Below are 20,800 nucleotides of genomic sequence, written 5' to 3'. Positions count from 1 at the left end.
TGGCGAGAATCTTCTCCGCCTCCGTCGACGCCCCACTAACAATGCAACTGAATGGTCAATAGAGCCGTGACTGACAACCACACAGACCAATCACCGAGCGGCATCTTGTTCGGCGCGGCAGTCCAGGGTGTGCAGCCACCGGTAGGAATAAGCTGTGACCTAAATTCTTGCTTACGACCAAACTGTTATCCTATCAACCATTACACCATTTATATCGTTGTTATTATTATGTACATATATTGTTAAATGATAAATGCATTAAATAAAGTAATACACACTGACGGTATAATTCATTCTTCAACCGATGCAGGCTTTTCGACTTATCTCCATCTATACTGTCAGTAAATAAATTGACCTCTATCCCAAAATATCAGGTAGGAACGTAACAAGCTGACCCGATCGTTTTCAACACTGAGAGTTTCACGACAATTTAATACAAGATCTGACGAGAAAAAAAACAACAACACAAGCACTTTCTGTTCCGACTCGACGGCCAATTGAAGGGGTCCTTTAATGTGACGTTTTTGACGTCACAACCGTGACACTTCCTTGTTAGTGACCTGAGCTGAATCGGAGATCTGTCCACCGGAATGTATATATTCAGGTAGTATACCTTTATTTTTACGTTCGGAATAATTGCCTGTATTAAATATGTCATTTGGTGATACCAACGGCACGAAGTGATGTAAATTAAGTTTTTTCCCTCATGCGTAGATATTAAGCCTGATGGCTGCTTGTTAAATATAATTTACATTGTTTTGCGGGTAAGTACACGTTTAATCTGGTCATGTTTAAATTGGGATATTTATGATATTTTCTACACCTATAAAACATTGCTGGGAGCGCTTCCTGCTTCCCAGCGTTCTTTACTAGGAGTACTTCCTGCTTCCCAGCATACTTTGCTGTAGTGCTTTGTAAATATTGCAGTTTAATGTTATGTGAGTCGTTTGTCTTTCAACTTAGTTTTATTATTATGCCCAAATAAAGATCAATTTTCTTTCAAACAGCTGAAACGTCTCTGTAGTTATGATTGATCGCCACAATTTTTAGTTCCAATATTCACTTTATTGATTACTGTTTCTTATTTTCGACTACATGTGTCAAAGGACAGACAAGACACTGCAGGTTTTCTGTCATTTTCTCTAGCAGGTGATTCAATTAATGAGCTCCTTACCTTAAATTGAAGGAGGTGTTGATCATTAAAATCACCTGCAGTTGCACAATGCACATTTTGTGCAAGTGCATTGACATGAAGGCGTGGCTGCTTGGAGCTGCTTAAGAAGGGATTACTTAAGACAGGGTTTATTTAAACACTCTTTCTTACCATTTATACACAATGCAGTATTTCCTCTTAATCATGTCATATGGAGAATTAATACACATTAAGAAGAGATTGTCATATTAACGTTTGAGCGTTTGTTTCCCTAGGAATAATCCCAAGAGGAGAAAGCGTGGCGACTCACAAGCCTGATTGGCGTCATTGTCATTCACACCGGTCCGCGTCCCCTCGCCGTCATGTTGTGCTGGGGTAACGCAAAAGATGGACAGTTGGGGATGGGTGCAGACAGAGAGCTGCTGACCGAGCCCACGAGCTGTCCGGCGTTCAGAGGCATGGAACTCAAAGAAGTGGCCTGTGGAGGTCAGCATACTGTGTTCCTGCTCCATGACGGAAGCGTGTACACGTGCGGCTCCAACAGCTGTGGACAGCTGGGGCAAGACAAACCGGGCGTTTCCCCGGGTAAGACGCCTTCACGAAGAAGAAATTGTTTTTTTTATTGGGTTTAAAAAGATTTAATAATGCCTTTTAGGCAAAATTGCATACGCAATTGATGGTCACCATGGTAATGATTTGCATATATTGACCATATTGTCTGTATCTACCACCATTGCTGTCTTCAGAGCTGGTTGGAGCTCTGGACGCTCAGAAGATCACCATGGTGTCCAGCGGGCGAGCCCATTCCATGGCAGTCAATGAGCAGGGTCAAGTGTTCGCATGGGGGGCCGGTGAAGGGGGTCAGCTTGGCCTGGGGACGGCAGAGATGGCAGTTCGAATCCCGAGGTGACAGTGGGTTTCTGTTATCGCTTAGAGCATTTTTAATACTGCAGCCTGGATTTTTATTTTAGTCGGGAGGTGCTCTTCCAATGAATTTTCAAATTTTAAAACATTAAATAAAAAAATATTATTTATGATTTTTATTTTAGTCGGGAGATGCTCTTCCAATGAATTTTCAAATTTCAAAACATTAAATAAAAAAATATTATTTATGATTTTTATTTTAGTCGAGAGGTGTTCTTCCAATGAATTTTCTCATTTTAAAACATGAAATAAAAAAATATTATTTATGATTTTTATTTTAGTTGGGAGGTGCTCTTCGAATGAATTTTCTCATTTTAAAACATTAAATTAAAAAGTATTATTTATGATTTTTATTTTAGTCGGGAGGTGCTCTTCCAATGAATTTTCTCATTTTAAAACATGAAATAAAAAAATATTATTCATGATTTTTATTTTAGTTGGGAGGTGCTCTTCAAATGAATTTTCTCATTTTAAAACATTAAATTAAAAAGTATTATTTATGATTTTTATTTTAGTCGGGAGATGCTCTTCCAATGAATTTTCTCATTTTAAAACATTAAATAAAAAATATTATTTATGATTTTTATTTTAGTCGAGAGGTGCTCTTCCAATGAATTTTCTCATTTTAAAACATGAAATAAAAAAATATTATTTATGATTTTTATTTTAGTTGGGAGGTGCTCTTCGAATGAATTTTCTCATTTTAAAACATTAAATTAAAAAGTATTATTTATGATTTTTATTTTAGTCGGGAGGTGCTCTTCCAATGAATTTTCTCATTTTAAAACATTAAATAAAAAATATTATTTATGATTTTTATTTTCGTCCAGAGGTGCTCTTCCAACGAATTTTCTCATTTTAAAACATGAAATAAAAAAAATATTATTTATGATGAGCTTTGTTTTAGTAACATTAACAGTGGATGTCAACATTCACATACTGTAAAGACTGTAAATTCATGTTTTGTTTTTTTTTGTCCTAGGTTGGTCAAAAGGCTGGGCGACCACAGCATTGCCCAAGTAATGTGTGGAAACCAACACTGCATTGCACTTTCTAGAGGTATAATACAATAAAATCACACATTATAACCAATATTTCTGCCAGTGTGTCATGCTCTTAGCGTGTTATTCCCTCCAAAGATGGTCAGCTGTTCACGTGGGGCCAGAACACAAACGGTCAACTGGGTCTGGGGAAAGAAGAGTCCAGCAAACTCGCCCCGCAGCCACTGAAGTCTCTGGCGGGGATTCCTTTAGCGCAGATCACCGCTGGTGGGGACCACAGCTTCGCACTCTCCTTGTCTGGAGCGGTGTTTGGCTGGGGGAAGAATACAGCGGGTCAGCTGGGTCTCAATGATAAACAAGGTGAACATGGGTTAGACTTCATCTTTTTCCATCACGTTTTCACTCTAAGGCTGTCATTTATTACAATTTTTTCCCCACACTTCAAAATGGGATAGAGATTTAGTTTTAACCTTACTTTTAATTTTTGATTTTTTTTTTTTTTGAAGACCGTGCTGTTCCGTGTCACATCAAGTTCCTGAGATCTCAAAAAGTGGTTTACATCAGCTGCGGAGACGAGCACACAGCAGCCCTCACTAAGGTAATATTCCTATTTTTAATGCAATCTTAAGACCTACCTGATTTATTCATTCATTCATTTTCTACCGATTATGCTCACGAGGGTTGCAGGGGGTGCTGGAGCCTATCCCAGCTGTCTTCAGGCGAGAGGCGGGGTACACCCTGGACTGGTGGCCAGCCAATCACAGGGCACATATAGACAAACAACCATTCACACTCACATTCATACCTATGGACAATTTGAAGTCGCTAATTAACCTAGCATGTTTATGGAATGTGGGAGGAAACCGGAGTACCCGGAGAAAACCCACGCATGCAAACTCCACACAGAGATGGCCGAGGGTAGAATTGAACCCTGGTCTCCTAGCTGTGAGGTCTACGCGCTAACCACTTTGGCCACCGTGCAGCCCCTGAAAAGAAACATTCATTCATTTTCTACCGCTTTTCCTCACGAGGGTCGCAGGGGGGTGCTGGAGCCTATCCCAGCTGTCTTCAGGCGAGAGGCGGGCTACACCCTGGACTGGTGGTCAGCCAATCACAGGGCACATATAGACAAACAACCATTCACACTCACATTCATACCTATGGACAATTTGGAGTTGCCAATTAACCTCGCATGTTTTTGGAATGCGGGAGGAAACCGGAGTACCCCGAGGGTGGGATCGAACTCGGGTCTCCTAGTTGTGAGGTCTGCACGCTAACCACTCAACCGCCGTGCAACCCCTTAACTGATTTACCTTACCTTTAATACATGTATGCATTTTTTACATATCTCAAATAATTTGTCTTTTTGTCAGGATGGCGGCTTGTTTACATTTGGCGATGGTTCAAGTGGCCAGCTGGGTCACGGCTCCACCAGTAACGAGTCTTTACCCCGACGAGTGCTGGAGCTGATGGGCACTGAGGTGTCTCAGATCACCTGTGGCAGGTAACAAACACAAGGGATTGGACCACATTAGATTTGTGACCGAGTCCTGCATGAAGCCCTTATTACATTTTAGTCACCACACGCTGGCATTCGTGCCCTCCTCTGGTCTGGTGTATGCATTTGGTCGTAACCGCCATGGTCAGCTGGGCACAGGAACACAAGAGGATGCCCAAAGCCCATTTCCTGTTTTGACAGGCTTTCTGACTGGGAATGGCCACAGATCAGGTAAGATTGAAGCTGTGCAATACAGCATACGCTACTTGTGTATCACTCTAGGAAGGAATGTCTTCTATTTCTCTTCTCTCTGTGTAGTAACCAAAATTGTCTGTGGAGGAGACCACAGTTTCTTATTGTACTCTAATGAAGAGGTAAGTGACTTCATACATTTTATTACATATTATTATTACATTATAAAATGTTAATGATAAAAATGTTCTTTTCAGTGTGACTTCTTTATCATTTTTGCACTTCCAATCCGCTACCAATTGAATGACAACAAGGACGTCTTAGAGCATGGGTCTCAAACACGCGGCCCGCGGGCCAAACGTGGCCCGCAGGACACTAGTTTGAGGCCCCCCGCCTTGATATGAAAGTTTAATGTTAGTGCGGCCCGCGCAAGTTTGATATGGATGCTGTATGGTATCATGTACCCAAAAAAAATTATTACGTTTGATTAATGTTCATGTTAAAGGTTAAATAACTGTTAATAGTTATCCTCCCTATCCGTGTGGAAGTGGTACGTTTTTGGCTATTTAAGTTTAAAGGAAATAACTTGAAGGCTACCGTTTAGGTCGCTAGCTCTCTAGTTTGCGAGTTAGCATGTGTCTCAAGACCCTGCAGTTGCGCAATATGTTGTAAATAAAAAGAGTATAAATGTGACTATAGTCGTGTTTTGTCATGTCTACAGGGCTCTAATAATGCTTTGTTCATTTTAATCTGAAAAAAAATAATTAGTCTACCCACCAACTACATGTGGTTTCTTAAGTTATTATTTGCTGTTTTATTATTATTATTATATTTATTTATTTATTACTGATTGATTTTCTTTATTCTTGATTTGTTTATTTATTTTTCATCTTATTTTGTGTAGAAAAATAAAAAGTAAGATATTTGAGAATAGTGGAATGTTTTATCAGAGCTTTTCTTGTAGAAAATTGGAACCAAAGCGAAGTTTTTTAAATTTTTTTGTTTTTAATAAATGCTTTTTTTTTTTTTTGGAAAACCTGATGCGGCCCAGTTTCACCCAGACCTGAGCTCCAGTGGCCCCAAAGTAAATTGAGTTTGAGACCCCTGGTGTCTTAGAGTTAGCGCATTCCACCGCAAGGGGGCGCTACAGGCAAACAAAAAATAGTTTTTGCGTTGCTTTTAGCGGCCTCATTCCATTGATAGGGTGACTCATGTCCTATGCAAGGATGCACTAACTGTCAACAATGGGCTCTTGTGAAGACAAAACACAAATTGTGCTGTCACTGCAAAAATATCTCTCTCACACACACACACACACACACACACACACACACATACACACACAGTGAAGGAAGTACCAGAGCAAACAAAATCACTCAATATTTACAATAATCCTCTCTTCCTCCCTGTAGAGTTCTGTGGCCCCAGATGACTTTAGAGTGATGAATGTCAACAAAAGCCTCACCCGCATCACGCATGAAAGATTAAATTCATGGAGGTTAAAACTCATGTCCACTCCAGATTCAGGTGCCAGAGAGTAAGTACAAACACACTCCAGTTCCTTTTAAAGTCAACCAAACATGACAACATTTGTGTTTTTGTCCACAGCGACATCATATTTCAGCTGTCTTCTACTGCTTGTTGGAATGCCAGCTTCTTGGACCAAAGGTGCTTCAGTAGAACACAAATTACACTTTTATTCATGTTGACTGGATATAGAACATGTAATATAGTTTAGATTTACTAGTTGGTATTACAGTACCAGTAGTACTAGAGATTTTAGCATGGGCCAAAATGACATGATTACAGTACGGTGGGATGAAAAAACCAAAATGTATGTAAACCAAGACAATTTGTCCCATAGGAAATAATGTAAATCTAATTAATACATTCCCGACAACCAAAAATATTAACAAAAACTATGTTTGAATAATAATAATTATAGTTTTGCATGTAATTGTAAATTGATTAATGGAATGTAGAATTCCCATACATCCTGGAGAGATCCATTCTAAACTTTTTTTAGGGGGCCCCATGGCGGGTTATTTAGCAATCACACTCAAACAATAAAGAATGCCCAGTGAGATACATTATGGTCACCTACAATCATGATTGACACTTAATTTACCCATCTTATACACTGCATGCTAAATGTAGCACTACCACAAATTAGTAATATAAAGTATTATTTTTTTATTATTGTCCACAAGGCTGCGAACAGGTTAATACATTGAGTATGCAGCATCACATCAATAGCGTGCCGTAGGTATGACTAACCTGAGTCTGAGCTGTAGAATATGATGTGGGTGTTCCTCAGGTGACTGTCCCCAGCACCCTAGAATTGCCTGAAATACTCAGGGAATGTGAGACTGTGTGAGAACCATTGCTATTGCTCATGTGAGTTGTTTATTAGCTGTGAGAAGCAGCACGACTACCTTTCAGCGAACTTGGCAGCCGGACTTACTGTCGCTTGACTTCTCGGAATAGAATCCAAACTTTTAAAACCTTGAACGCCACATGAAGTGTCTGCTGCTCCGTGATCCCTGGAATATAAAATGTACAGACGTGTTAATTATGTGTTAATTGCTTTCTCTAGCAATGATGCCCACTTCAAGACCAACCCAAAGATCCCAGGCATCGATCTCGACTCTGTCAGGACGTTATTTGAGGAGCTCAGCCGACCGGCCTTCTCTGGGCTCCTGGAGCAGGTGTTTACCAATCATGTTTTCCCATGAAATGTAATTCCAACGTCCCCTTTCCATTACTACATAACTACACACTGTAGAGCAGGGGTGTCAAAACTTTTCCACTGAGGGCCACAATATATAATACATATATACAATATAAAATGTAATAATACACTTATTAAGTGAAATGAAAAATAGTCTGTAAAATATATAGTAAATTTACAACAGCTTGTGACAGGCTAAGATTATCTATGCCAGGTTATGTAGTTGGTCACATTTCAATCTCGTTCGGCTTTGTTTACACATTTTGCCTGGCTCTCACTGCCTCTGCGGTGGCAGTTAACACTTACAACTTGCCTTCAAAACACTAGATGTGGGTCTAAATTGTGTAGTGTGTCCAGCTTTAAGACAGTCATGGCATCTACAGGGGTCTCCAACAGGTGGCTCGTTTGATGGCAGTAGCTCATCAGCTGATGTTGAGTAGTTTACCAAATAATATTTGCTTCACCTTTTGGTATTTTTATAAGTGTTCTATTGAAACGTGACAACTGTATTCAATGACTATTGAGCACACTGAGCGGAGATGTGCTTTTTAAATAAATAATAATAGTAGCCTAGACTGTCAATGTATACTCTTTACACAGGACACATTTCTGTAACAAATATTTCATTCATTCATTTTCTTCCGCTTATCCTCACGAGGGTCTCGGGGGTGCTGGAGCCTATCCCAGCTGTCTTTGGGCGAGAGGCGGGGTACACCCTGGACTGGTGGCCAGCCAATCACAGGGCACATATAGACAAACAACCATTCACACTCACATTCATACCTATGGACAATTTGGAGTCGCTAATTAACCTAGCATGTTTTTGGAATGTGGGAGGAAACCGGAGTACCCGGAGAAAACCCACGATTGCAGGGGGAGAACATGCAAACTCCACACAGAGATGGCCGAGGGCGGAATTGAACCCTGGTCTCCTAGCTGTGAGGTCTGCGCGCTAACCACTCTAACCACCGTGCCGCCCGTAACAAATATTTATATTTCTATATTACAATCATTTTTTAAATTGTGTTATTTTGAAGTAAAATATATATGATTAAACAATTAATTTCCTATGTACTAGTTGTACTCTAAAACAAGTAGCAAATTCAATTAAGGTTTGTGTCAAATAGTACAAAATGTACTTATGTACTTGTCACATAATACTATTGGACTAAATACAGTAGCTAAGGTAAGAAAACAAGGCTTGATATTTTTCCTTTTGCTTTAAGTGCTCTCAGTAACTTTGCCATGAAATGAACATTTTTGCAATGTTCTCGGTTCATATTCTGCTTAAATAAATACGTTATAAATACGTTATAAAAATTGCAGCCCACCACCACCGCTTCAAGAAACGCCAGGGGAGACCCTGATAATGTATTTTTTATTTAATATTTCAAGTTTGACGTTAGGCTGCATGGCGGTCAAGTGGTTAGCACGCAGACCTCACAGTTAGGAGACCCGGATTCAATCCCACCCTTGGCCATCTCTGTGTGGAGTTTGCATTTTCTCCTCGTGCATGCGTAGGTAAATTGGTGACTCCAAATTGTCCATAGGTATGAATGTGAGTGTGAATGGTTGTTTGTCTATATGTGCCCTGTGATTGGCTGGCCACCAGTCCATGGTGTACCTCGCCTCTCGCCCGAAGATAACTGGGATAGGCTCCAGCATCCCCTACAACCCTTGTGAGGATAAGCGGTAGAAAATGAATGAATGAACTTTGACGTTATTTTTTTTCCAACGCTATTCTAGTAAAATAACGATTTTTTTCTCTAACGTTTTTCTGTTAATATTTTGACTCTAGTTTGTAAAATTACCACAGATATTTCCACTTTTATTTTTATTTTTTTGTAGACGTCTTCTTATATTTTTAGAACATCCCACAGGCCAATAAAAATACAGCCGCTGTCCGTAAATGGACCCCAGGCTGCACTTTGTACACTGCTGCTGTAACGAAAGCAAAAACAACAGGTTGGCATCCAGGTCATAGGTCATGATTTAGTGTGCTGCCTGTTTTGGAGCACCTAAAGCTCTGTCGGGCAAACTGAGTCATAAGCTATCTAAATGTTACCACTATGATTTAGAACCCGGGCCTGGACACAATCCAACCACTAAAAGTCTACCTAAAAGTGACTTATACAGTTTATTTTTCCTGTTGTTTAAAAACTAATCAGAAATGTCATGGCAGTAAACTTGATTGATGTTATAGTGGAAACTAAACCATGACATGACACAATTTTTCTCTAGAAATAAATGAAAAGAGGGCGGCACGGCGGTCGAGTGGTTAGCACACAGACCTCACAGCTAGGAGACCAGGGTTCAATTCCACCCTCGGCCATCTCTGTGTGGAGTTTGCATGTTCTCCCCGTGCATGCGTGGGTTTTCTCCGGGTACTCCGGTTTCCTCCCACATTCCAAAAACATGCTAGGTTAATTGGCGACTCCAAATTGTCCATAGGTATGAATGTGAGTGTGAATGGTTGTTTGTCTATATGTGCCCTGTGATTGGCTGGCGACCAGTCCAGGGTGTACCCCGCCTCGCGCCCCAAGACAGCTGGGATAGGCTCCAGCACCCCCGCGACCCTTGTGAGGAAAAAGCGGTAGAAAATGAATGAATGAATGAATGAATGAAAAGAAATGTTATTGTGCACTTTATCCTCTTTTAACATATACTGTATATAACATAATAGATTATCCAATGATGTACGGTTGATTAGGCCACCAAGAGTTTTGAGAGTCGGCTGATCCCGCAGCTGCCGAGCTCCCCACCCGACGTGGAAGCCATGAGGATCTACCTCATCTTATCCGAGTACCCGGCTCTGCAGGACTCCAAGTACTACATCCGCCTTACCATCCCTCTTGCCATGGCTATCCTACGGCTAGACACTAACCCCAGCAAAGTATTGGGTATGTGCTATATAGCGTCAAGTCATCTGTGACCCAGCTTCGCGAAAAAAATGTTCTCCTTTTCCAGATAACTGGTGGTGTTTCTTGGACGACTGTGCGTTTGAAAGGATGGTGGACATGTACAAGAGCATCGTTGTGTTCATGCTGGCGGGCGGCAAGATGTGCCATGTTCCCTTGTTCTATGACAACTACTTTCTCGCTACTCTGAGGCTGCTGGAGAAACTCCACAAGGTATTTCCAGTTTGGTTAATCGCTACTGTTAAAAATAGAATAAAATCAAGTATGAGGGTGTGTGGTCCGCAACAGCACATAACCACTAGTGTCTCTAATCAGCATGTTGGCAGCAAATTGGTAGCTGTGGCTGTATGCAACTTCCTTTTTCATTTGAAGTATCACAAGTGGATCATACTTCCATTAGCAAATGTGCTGGGTTTTTTTTTTTGGTAACTGATGTAATTTTTTGTAAATATTTGCCATGCTCCGCATCACCAGGTAAACCAGAAGGCCCATCATGTGGAGTACAGCCGCTTTTATATCCCCGACGTCAACAACTTGGTAGACATCGAGGAGGACTACCTCAAATGGTTTCTGGGGAAAGCTGAAACGGTCAGTTTATATTCATTCTTCTAATTAATTTTTGTATTATTATTATTTTTTTAAAATCTGTTATTGCTTTTTGTTTATCAGGAACTGGGATCCCACAGTCTCCATGCACAAGTACGTTGCAGTCTACTTCTGATGCATACTTGATGTAGTTGTAGCAGAGATTCTACCACTTTTTTCTCCACCCCACATCCAGAAGTTGGATTTCCCCTCAGTTAACTTTTGTGCCTACCCGTTCATTTTGAACGCACAAGCCAAGGCAACTATGTTGCAAACGGACGCTGAGTTGCAAATGCAGGTAAGACGCCTTTGTCCTCCACTTCTTATTTCTCATGATCAAGCATGTCTTATTTTTTTAATTAAAATTATTAATGTATTTATTTTATTATTTTATTATTTTATTATTTTATTATTTTATTATTTTATTATTTTATTATTTTATTATTTTATTATTTTATTATTTTATTATTTTATTATTTTATTATTTTATTATTTTATTATTTTATTATTTTATTCACAGCTAGGAGACCCGAGTTCAATTCTACCCTCGGCCATCTCTGTGTGGAGTTTGCATGTTCTCCCCCGTGCATGCGTGGGTTTTCTCCGGGTACTCCGGTTTCCTCCCACATTCCAAAAACATGCTAGGTTAATTGGCGACTCCAAATTGTCCATAGGTATGAATGTGAGTGTGAATGGTTGTTTGTCTATATGTGCCCTGTGATTGGCTGGCCATCAGTCCAGGGTGTACCCCGCCTCTCGCCCGAAGACAGCTGGGATAGGCTCCAGCACCCCCGCGACCCTTGTGAGGATAAGCGGTAGAAAATTAATGAATTATTATTTAATTTTTTTATAATTTTATAATTTTATTATTTTACAATTTTACAATTGTATTATTTTATTATTTTATTATTTTATTATTTTATTATTTTATTATTTTATTATTTTATTATTTTATTATTTTATTATTTTATTATTTTATTATTTTATTATTTTATTATTTTATGTTTGTGCATTGATATGATATGCCGTAATGTATTATCTTGTATCGTACACCAACTGCAATAAGCTCAAAGCCTCCATGTATTCTCCAAGAACGCGGTAAGCAAAGTCAACGTCCACAACATCTTCAGGCTGTTTACGCTGGAGCCCCAGCCAGTCAAGAACCCATACCTGGTGCTCCATGTGCGTAGGGAGCATTTAGTCAGCGACGCGCTACGGGAGCTCACCACTTATTCCGACCTGGACTTCAAGAAGCCGCTCAAGGTAGTGCTTTAAGATTTATCCAGAATTTTTATGATATCCCGGAATAATGCACCCCCTCACTCTCAGGTGACGTTTGATGGCGAGGAGGCTGTGGACGCCGGCGGCGTGACTAAAGAGTTTTTCCTGCTCCTGCTGAAGGAGCTGATGGATCCTGTTTACGGAATGTTCACGCAGTATGAGGAGTCCAACCTGCTGTGGTTCTCTGATAAAGTACGTCCACTTATAATTATTCTCTAATGCACACCTACTGGACTAGAGTAGAACATTCAAACAACTTTTTTCAATTGTTTAAACCAGGCTAGCTAACATATAGTGTTATGTTATTACTAAGATTGACGGAATAATGTAGTAAAATAACAATATAACAACAGGAAATACAATACATTGCCGTTGTTGGACGGGGTACAGTATTTTGAAAAATGGCTGGGATTGAATGAGTTAATAATGCAAGATTTTTTTTGGGGGGGATAGAGTTCTCAATAGCACCACCTTAAATGTTACAGTACGTAACAGTACGTAACAGTACGTAACAGTACGCCAACTCTTCTCCAGTGTTTTGTGGAGCAGAACTGGTTCCACCTGATCGGCATCGTTTGCGGTCTGGCCATCTACAACTCCACAGTGGTGGACCTCCACTTCCCTTTGGTCCTCTACAAGAAGCTGCTGGATGTGACCCCCACGCTGGATGACCTGGAGGAGCTGTCACCCATCGAGGCCCGGTAGCTACTGCTGTGTGCCCCCCTTGTTGTCATGGCAACATACGGCAGTACAGTCTACTCAGAAAATTCAAGCTGTGCTAGCGCACAGTCAAAATGCCCCACAACAAAAGCAAGATAGACAGGAAGTTTCCCGCTTACATAAGAAACCACAGGAAATGCCTGCTCATTGATTTTGGCACTGGAAGGCTCAGACCACAGAGTTGTTATCACCATTGATTTAAAGATTACGCTTCCAAAAGCTACAAGCTGGGCTGCAGTGTTGCTTTATGGCTCAGAGGAACATGTTTTACTTTTACAGACATTTACTCAAAAGCATATGCTGTACTGTATTTCCTCAAATAAGTTGTCTTCGCGCCAGACAATGTGCTTCACTTCATCCATAAATAAAGTATCAGCCTAATTGCTGTTTAAACAATACATTTGAAAATAACGCATTTCCTCAAATAAATGGCCTCCACTCAAATAGATGCTGTGCCTCATTTAATTGTCATGGCCATCTGTTGCAAAAAACTGATAAAAATTAATATACAGTATACTATATGCCGTGCATCGTCCACAAACGGATTAACTTCCCTCAATATTGAAATGAAAGTACATATAATTACGTACCATATTTCCTCAAATAAATGACCTCTGTTGTAATAGATGCCGCGCCTCAATTATTTGGTAAATTGTCCTGAAACAACGGACATTAACTTCCATCAATGTGTAAACAAAAGTACATAGAGTTAGTTACCACATTTCTGCAAATATGCCTCAGCTCTAATAGACGCCGGCCCTCAATCATCAGGTACAGTGTCAGAGAACAACTGATGTTAGCTTCATCAGTATTGAACTCAAAATAGAAATTAATATATACTATATCATTTAATAAATGGCCTCCCCTCAAATAGATGCCGTGCTTTAAATCAATAAAAAATAATATACAGTATACTATATGGCGTGCATTGTCCACAAACTGATTAACTTCCCTCAATATTGAAATGAAAGTACATATAATTACGTACCATATTTCCTCAAATAAATGACCTCTGTTGTAATAGATGCCGCGCCTCAATTATTTGGTAAATTGTCCTGAAACAACGGATATTAACTTCCATCAATGTGTAAACAAAAGTACATAGAGTTAGTTACCACATTTCTGCAAATATGCCTCAGCTCTAATAGACGCCGGCCCTCAATCATCAGGTACAGTGTCAGAGAACAACTGATGTTAGCTTCATCAGTATTGAACTCAAAATAGAAATTAATATATATGATATCATTTAATAAATGGCCTCCCCTCAAATAGATGCCGTGCTTTAAATCAATAAAAATTAATATACAGTATACTATATGCCGTGCATCGTCTACAAACTGATTAACTTCCCTCAATATTGAAATGAAAGTACATATAATTACGTACCATATTTCCTCAAATAAATGACCTCTGTTGTAATAGATGCCGCGCCTCAATTATTTGGTAAATTGTCCTGAAACAACGGACATTAACTTCCATCAATGTGTAAACAAAAGTACATAGAGTTAGTTACTACATTTCTGCAAATATGCCTCAGCTCTAATAGACGCCGGCCCTCAATCATCAGGTATAGTGTCAGAGAACAACCGATGTTAGCTTCATCAGTATTGAACTCAAAATAGAAATTAATATATATGATATCATTTAATAAATGGCCTCCCATCAAATAGATGCCGTGCTTCAATTATCAGGTGCGTTGTACACTAACTGATGTTAGCTTCATAAATATTTCCATCAAAGTAGGTATAATTAGTCACTAGATTTCCTCAAATAAGTCACCTTCGCTCTAATCAGGTTCATTGTCCAACAATAACAACTAATGTTGGTAAATGTGACATATGAAGACGAATACGCTATATGTTCTCAAATAAGTAGCCTTACCACAAATAAACGCTTCATTGTAAAAGCTTCTAATGAAGCAAAGTTGAATATACCGTATATTACACTAATAGATGCCACACCCCAATTAACGATCATGTCCAAACACAGCCATTTTTTGAAGATGGTGCTTTTATATACAGTTGCTGCATTATCTTTACCATAGCAACATTTTAAGCAAGCGCTACTGTTAGCACTGATAGTGTGTAACCTTTTTTTGCCTTTTTTTGCAGGAGTCTTCAGCAACTCCTGGCCTATGAAGGAAGTGACATGGAGGAGACTTTTCTTCTCAACTTTGCAGTGAGTGCTTTCCTACTCAAATGTCAGCATTAGGATATTGAACGGAATAAAATGGACGCTGTTATGTGTTGCCGTTAGATCACCAGAGAGAACTACGGCGTGATGGAGGTGAAAGAGCTCATCCCGGGAGGTCAGCACATCAGCGTGGACAAACACAACAGGTAAGACAAAGTAAGGACAAACACAAGACGACCGCACGCTTTGAAAATTCCACAATGGTGTTCTCATGTTGAAGGTTCCACGATGAAATGATTATTTACTGTTTTCACCCCTGTCTCTGTCTCGTCCTTGATTTAATAAAACACTTAGCCAAAACATTCCCTTATCAATGCAACATTGGTTCCGAGGCTAGTGAAGTACACTTTATTAAAAAAACAAACAAAAAAAAGAGTTATGGTACAATTTCATGCAAAAAATTAGTTATTTATGGATATGGTATGTCATTTTCGAGAAAATTGCCCTAAGCCTTATTAATCAAAAACAACAGCTAGCCAAACAGGGCTGTTTGTTAGCGAGATTATGAATCATTTTCCAACAAGTTAGCTGTATCACATTAACTTTAAATTAACATTTATCAGAGAAATGAGTAGCTTAGCTCGCATACTATAACAGTTAGCTAACTAGTTAGCACTATAGTTATAGCTGGTAATCAACATTATGTAGAAATTACGAAAAATGCAAGTTGTTAGCTTGCTGGCAGTGTAAGACATAAATAAGGTAACAGTGTTTTTTTAAACTTGACAATTAGCACTATTACACAGAAACGACAGCTTGCAAAATTTTGCTAATTAGTTGGTAAGTCACCGCGCACAAATACCAAAAATGTAAGTCGTTGGCTTACTCGCAAACTTAGCAAAAACATTATTTAACAATAACAATTAATGTTCATTAACAATACTGCACAAAATCAACATCGTTTTCCTTAGAAATGATAATTATTTAACAAACTAGCAAAAAATGCTAGCTTGCTAGCAGGCAGAATACTACTTTCTAGCAATATTAAGCAAAAACAATTCAGTTATGTAACAATATTTACTGAACTAGCGAGCAAAACATGGCGGATTGCTAGCTAGCAAAAATTCACAAAAACAACAGTTATGAGCAATATCATGCAAAAAAAAAAGAAAGATAAATAAATACGTTATTTGTTTTGGATTTTTGTGAAATCTCGCTAGCAGGAAAAAAATTTTCGCTGAAAAAATGTAAATATATAGTTTATTTAACTAGAGGCAAAAAACGTTTTACCCAAAAAACGACAACTAGCAATTATGTTAAGTATATAAAGTCATTAAACACAAATACCAAAAATGTAAGTCGTTGGCTTACTCGCAAACTTAGCAAAAACAGTACTTAACAATAACAATTAATGTTCATTAACAATATCGCACAAAATCAACAAAGTTTTCCTTATTTCCTTAACAAGCTAGCAAAAAATGCTAGCTTGCTAGCAGGCATAATACTACTGTAAAGTGTACTGTAGTTTATTTAACTAGGCACAAAACGTGTTACCCAAAAAACGATAACTTGCAAATATGACAGCTATTATTTCAAGTTTGTAAAGTCATTACGCACAAATAGCACAAATGTAAGTAGTTAGCTTGCTCGCAATATTAAGCAAAAACAACAGTATCACACAGCAACTAGGCACAAAACGTGTTACCCAAAAAACGATAACTAGCAAATATGACAGCTATTATTTTAAGTTAGTAAAGTCATTACGCACAAATAGCACAAATGTAAGTAGTTAGCTTGCTCGCAATATTAAGCAAAAACAACAGTATCACACAGCATAACTAAAATTGACATAGATGTAACTGACGTGACGTAGCTAGTGATGGCTAAATAGCATAAAGCTAACCTCTCTGTGGTTGTGTGTGTGTGTTGTCCAGGAAAGAGTTTGTGGACGCGTACCTCCGCTACATATTCTGTGACTCCGTTAGCGATGAGTACTCCGCCTTCGCTTCAGGCTTCCTGAAGGTTTGCGGAGGAGACGTGCTGTCCCTGTTCCAGCCTTCTGAGCTGATGGCCATGGTTGTGGGAAACAACAACTACAACTGGGAGGAGATGGAGAAGGTTAACAACATTATTATTATTTATGTATTATTTAGGAGTATATGTTACTTCAGTGATATACTTACACCAACAGAATGCAGATTACAAAGGAGAATATTCAAGCACTCATCCAACAGTGAGATTCTTCTGGGAGGTTTTTCACGAGTTCTCGCTGGAGAAGAAGAAGCAGTTTTTGCGTAAGCAAATAACATTAATTAGCAATATTCTGATGTTGTTAGTAATAAAAAAAAAATTCAGTATGACGCACAACGACATAGTTTGGTATTTAGCTAGCAATGTAAGCTAGTTAGCTAGCAGTATTATGGAAAAAAAAAAGAGCAGGACGATACAAACATGGTAAATAACAAAAAATAAAACAACATTTAGCAGTGTTATGTTAACATTATGCAAAATAAAAATATTGTATGCTAGGTGTATTCTGCAAAAACCTACACAGCTAGTAGTACTATACAAAAGTATCACAGAAAATGAAATAACAAAATTAAAATAACCAATGCCGGAAATATTACCCATAAACAACATAGTTTGTAGTAGTATTACACAAAAACAGCATAGTTAACCGTCAAATATAACAATTAGCAGTGCAGTGTTATGCAAAAACGATGTTTGCAACATTTCCAAAAGTTGAAAAATGCAAAAATAGAACTAGTCGGCAATATTTTGCAATAATTACAAACAATATCACACAAAATTGAAGTAGTTTTATTTTTAAAATGATTTATCAAACAAGCTAGCAGATTGTTAACTATTAGTATTAAGCGTTTATGTAATGTAGATACGTAGCAATATTTACTGAACGAGCTAGCAAAAGATGGCAGATTGCTAGCTAGCAGTATTACGCCAAAGCAACAGTTATAAATAATGTCACGGTAAAAATATAAGTTAGTCCATTAAAAGGGTTTTGGATAGATTATGTCATTTTCAAGAAAGTCATCACTTTCATTTTCAAGAAAGTTGAAAAATGCAAAAATAGAACTAGTCGGCCATATTTCGCTATAATTACAAACAATATCACACAAAATTGAAGTAGTTTTATTTTAAAATGAGTTATCAAACAAGCTAGCAGATTGTTAACTATTACTATTAAGCGTTTATGTAATGTAGATACGTAGCAATAGTTACTGAACGAGCTAGCAAAAGACAGCAGATTGCTAGCTAGCAGTATTACGCAAAAGCAACAGTTATAAATAATGTCACGCTAAAAAAGTTAGTCCGTTAAAACGGTTTTGGATAGATTATGCCATTATCAAGAAATCTAGCAAGCAGAAAAATGTGTTCGCGTACAAAATATAAATATATAATTCATTTCGCTAGACTGTTAGCGGTATAACACAAAAATATGACACCTTGCAAAATAGACATATGAAGCTATTTTGCTAATTAAGTCATTAAGACATTACACAAAAATATCAACAAAAAACCCCCAAAGGAGCAAAATAGTTAATTAGCATTATAAGCTACAAAAATAACATCTTTAGCTCCTATACTGAAAAAACAGTATAGACCTGCTAGTAGCATAGACTAGCATGTGTTGTATCTTCGTACTGGTAGCTGGTCTATGCTGGTCTGGAGGACCAGCACAAAAACACAACGTATGCTAGTCGTGCTAGAAGCTGGTCTATGCAATATACAAAAACACGATAATTGGTAAGTAAAAAAAAAACCAGCGGTGATGATTTGCGTGTGTTTACTGTCACAGTGTTCCTGACGGGCAGCGACCGCATTCCCATCCACGGAATGGCCAGCCTGAAGATCGTCATCCAGTCGACGGCGGCGGACGAGCACTTCCTGCCTGTGGCCCACACCTGCTACAACCTGCTGGACATGCCGTGCTATCGCTCGAAAGACGTCCTGTGCCGCCGCCTCACTCAGGCTGTCGAGCAATATGAGGGCTTCAGCCTCGTCTGACCTTGTCTTGGGGGGGGGGCGGGGGGGGGGTGTAGTCAAAGGTCTTGAATTCGTTGACTTCCTGTTGACGCCCATCTTAAAAGGTCTACTCCAATTCTTGCACATATTCTTCTTCTTGGGGGGGCAACATGTACATAGATGGCCTGCCATGCAATTGTAAAATCTGATGAGGAAAAAAAAACATTTAAATGCTCATAATAATAATAAACATAACTTTTTTTCCATACATTTATCATCTTAAAGGTCATACTGTGGCGTTCAAGTGTCACCATGTGGGTTCATTTCAACAGCATTCTATTTTTTATTAATGAAATTCTATTTTTCACCTTCAATTATTTGTTATTTTCAGATGAGAGATATACATACATATATGAGACTTATTTTTTCGGGGGTTTATTTCTTAAGCATATGTTTCATTTGGCACCAAAATAAATCTATTAATAAATAGCACGTTCACTGTGCATGGGTGATATGACGCTCGGCAGGTTTAAAGATGGCATCATGCTAATAATCATAACCTGCATTCACTATTTTGCCTTTGAAAGCCAAAACCTCTTTAAGGGCGCACTCGACACCCGTACAACCCCCCCCAAAAAATGCCTGGAATCTCATTTATTATGACATCTACATAACATACACGAAAAACCTTACTTGGAAAAAAAATTGGACTTTAGGCCATCTTGTTATTAACACATGAATTGTAAGAATATTAGATTGTTGTTTTTGGCGTTTCATAAAACAAAAGTTGCAGAATTACAAATTATGAGTCGCAATTTTGCGAGGGGAAAAAAGTCGGAAAACTCGATTACATATTATGTACGTATTGTGTTTTTACGAGAAAAAAATTGTTACATTACGACCACGCAACATAACAGAATTATGAATAGAATTTAAGTCTCGCAAATTAGTGTAATATTACGACCACTGGTACAATTGTAACGTTTGTGTAAAAATAACATTTACACCTCGCGATTCCCGCAAGATTTCATTTTTGTCTTTTTGTAAATTACAAAAGAATGTCCATCCTTTCTTTACTTTCAAAAAATTTAATTCATAGAATTCAACATTCCGCCATTTTTTTCTTGGAAAATTAAAAATTAATTTGCCACATAAACTTTGTGGTCTCACTAATGACATAATAACGTATTTTTGTTTTCTCTTAAAATCACAACAAATTTGCTAATTATGAAGTTAGGTCCTGCAAATTTTCGCAATATTTTGCCTTATTCCGCATCATATCACAATTTATAATATGAATATTTTGGTCTTGCAAAACTTTGTTATGTTAAGAATAAAATTGTAATGCTACGAAGACGCATAAAGACAAAATTTTACGCGAAGGAAAATTTTGGAAAAGTAAAAAAAAAAAGCCATAAAATGAAAAAAGTCGGAAACGCTACAGAATACAACTATTGTACCAAAATGACAAACTACAATAATGGCAGATTTTCACACACAAAAATATTTTATGAGAATAATATTAGAAATAAACAAATGATTACCTAACATAAGTGTGTCCTTATTAAGAATTTTTATTTGTGGGTCTTGACTGAGTGCACGATGACAAAAAAACATAATAATAATGAAAGAAAAAGTGGCTAGTGGCTAAAAAATGTTTAACATGCATGCAAACACACA

The 20,800-nt window shown here is 38.2% G+C and overlaps 1 protein-coding gene across 4 annotated transcripts; it reads left to right on the top strand.

The window, feature by feature from the left end:
* The first annotated feature begins 54 nt into the window (after positions 1-54).
* Positions 55-19,168, top strand: herc3 (HECT and RLD domain containing E3 ubiquitin protein ligase 3). 4 transcript variants are annotated; one of them, XM_058080707.1, is made up of 26 exons: positions 98-141; positions 375-604; positions 1,429-1,738; positions 1,900-2,059; positions 3,060-3,136; positions 3,217-3,438; positions 3,585-3,676; positions 4,452-4,582; positions 4,656-4,807; positions 4,895-4,950; positions 6,181-6,305; positions 6,377-6,436; positions 7,365-7,476; positions 10,210-10,399; positions 10,467-10,630; positions 10,892-11,005; positions 11,087-11,116; positions 11,199-11,300; positions 12,095-12,265; positions 12,332-12,475; positions 12,818-12,984; positions 15,115-15,181; positions 15,260-15,342; positions 17,071-17,254; positions 17,328-17,430; positions 18,954-19,168. In XM_058080707.1, exons 3-26 carry the CDS (start codon positions 1,516-1,518, stop codon positions 19,160-19,162), a joined length of 3,138 nt encoding a protein of 1,045 aa, XP_057936690.1. In that variant the 5' UTR covers positions 98-141; positions 375-604; positions 1,429-1,515; the 3' UTR covers positions 19,163-19,168. The 4 variants fall into 4 exon arrangements, with proteins under 4 accessions (XP_057936707.1, XP_057936690.1, XP_057936716.1 ...); XM_058080724.1 differs by lacking the exon at positions 375-604 and having other exon boundaries at positions 55-141; XM_058080716.1 differs by lacking the exons at positions 98-141; positions 375-604 and adding an exon at positions 1,228-1,300.
* Positions 19,169-20,800: the final 1,632 nt, after the last annotated feature.

The sequence above is a fragment of the Doryrhamphus excisus genome, chromosome 1 (assembly GCF_030265055.1).
Source record: "Doryrhamphus excisus isolate RoL2022-K1 chromosome 1, RoL_Dexc_1.0, whole genome shotgun sequence".
NCBI lineage: Eukaryota > Metazoa > Chordata > Actinopteri > Syngnathiformes > Syngnathidae > Doryrhamphus > Doryrhamphus excisus.
The sequence above is the reverse complement of the archived record's forward strand: the minus strand, read 5'-3'. Positions and strand labels throughout refer to the sequence as shown.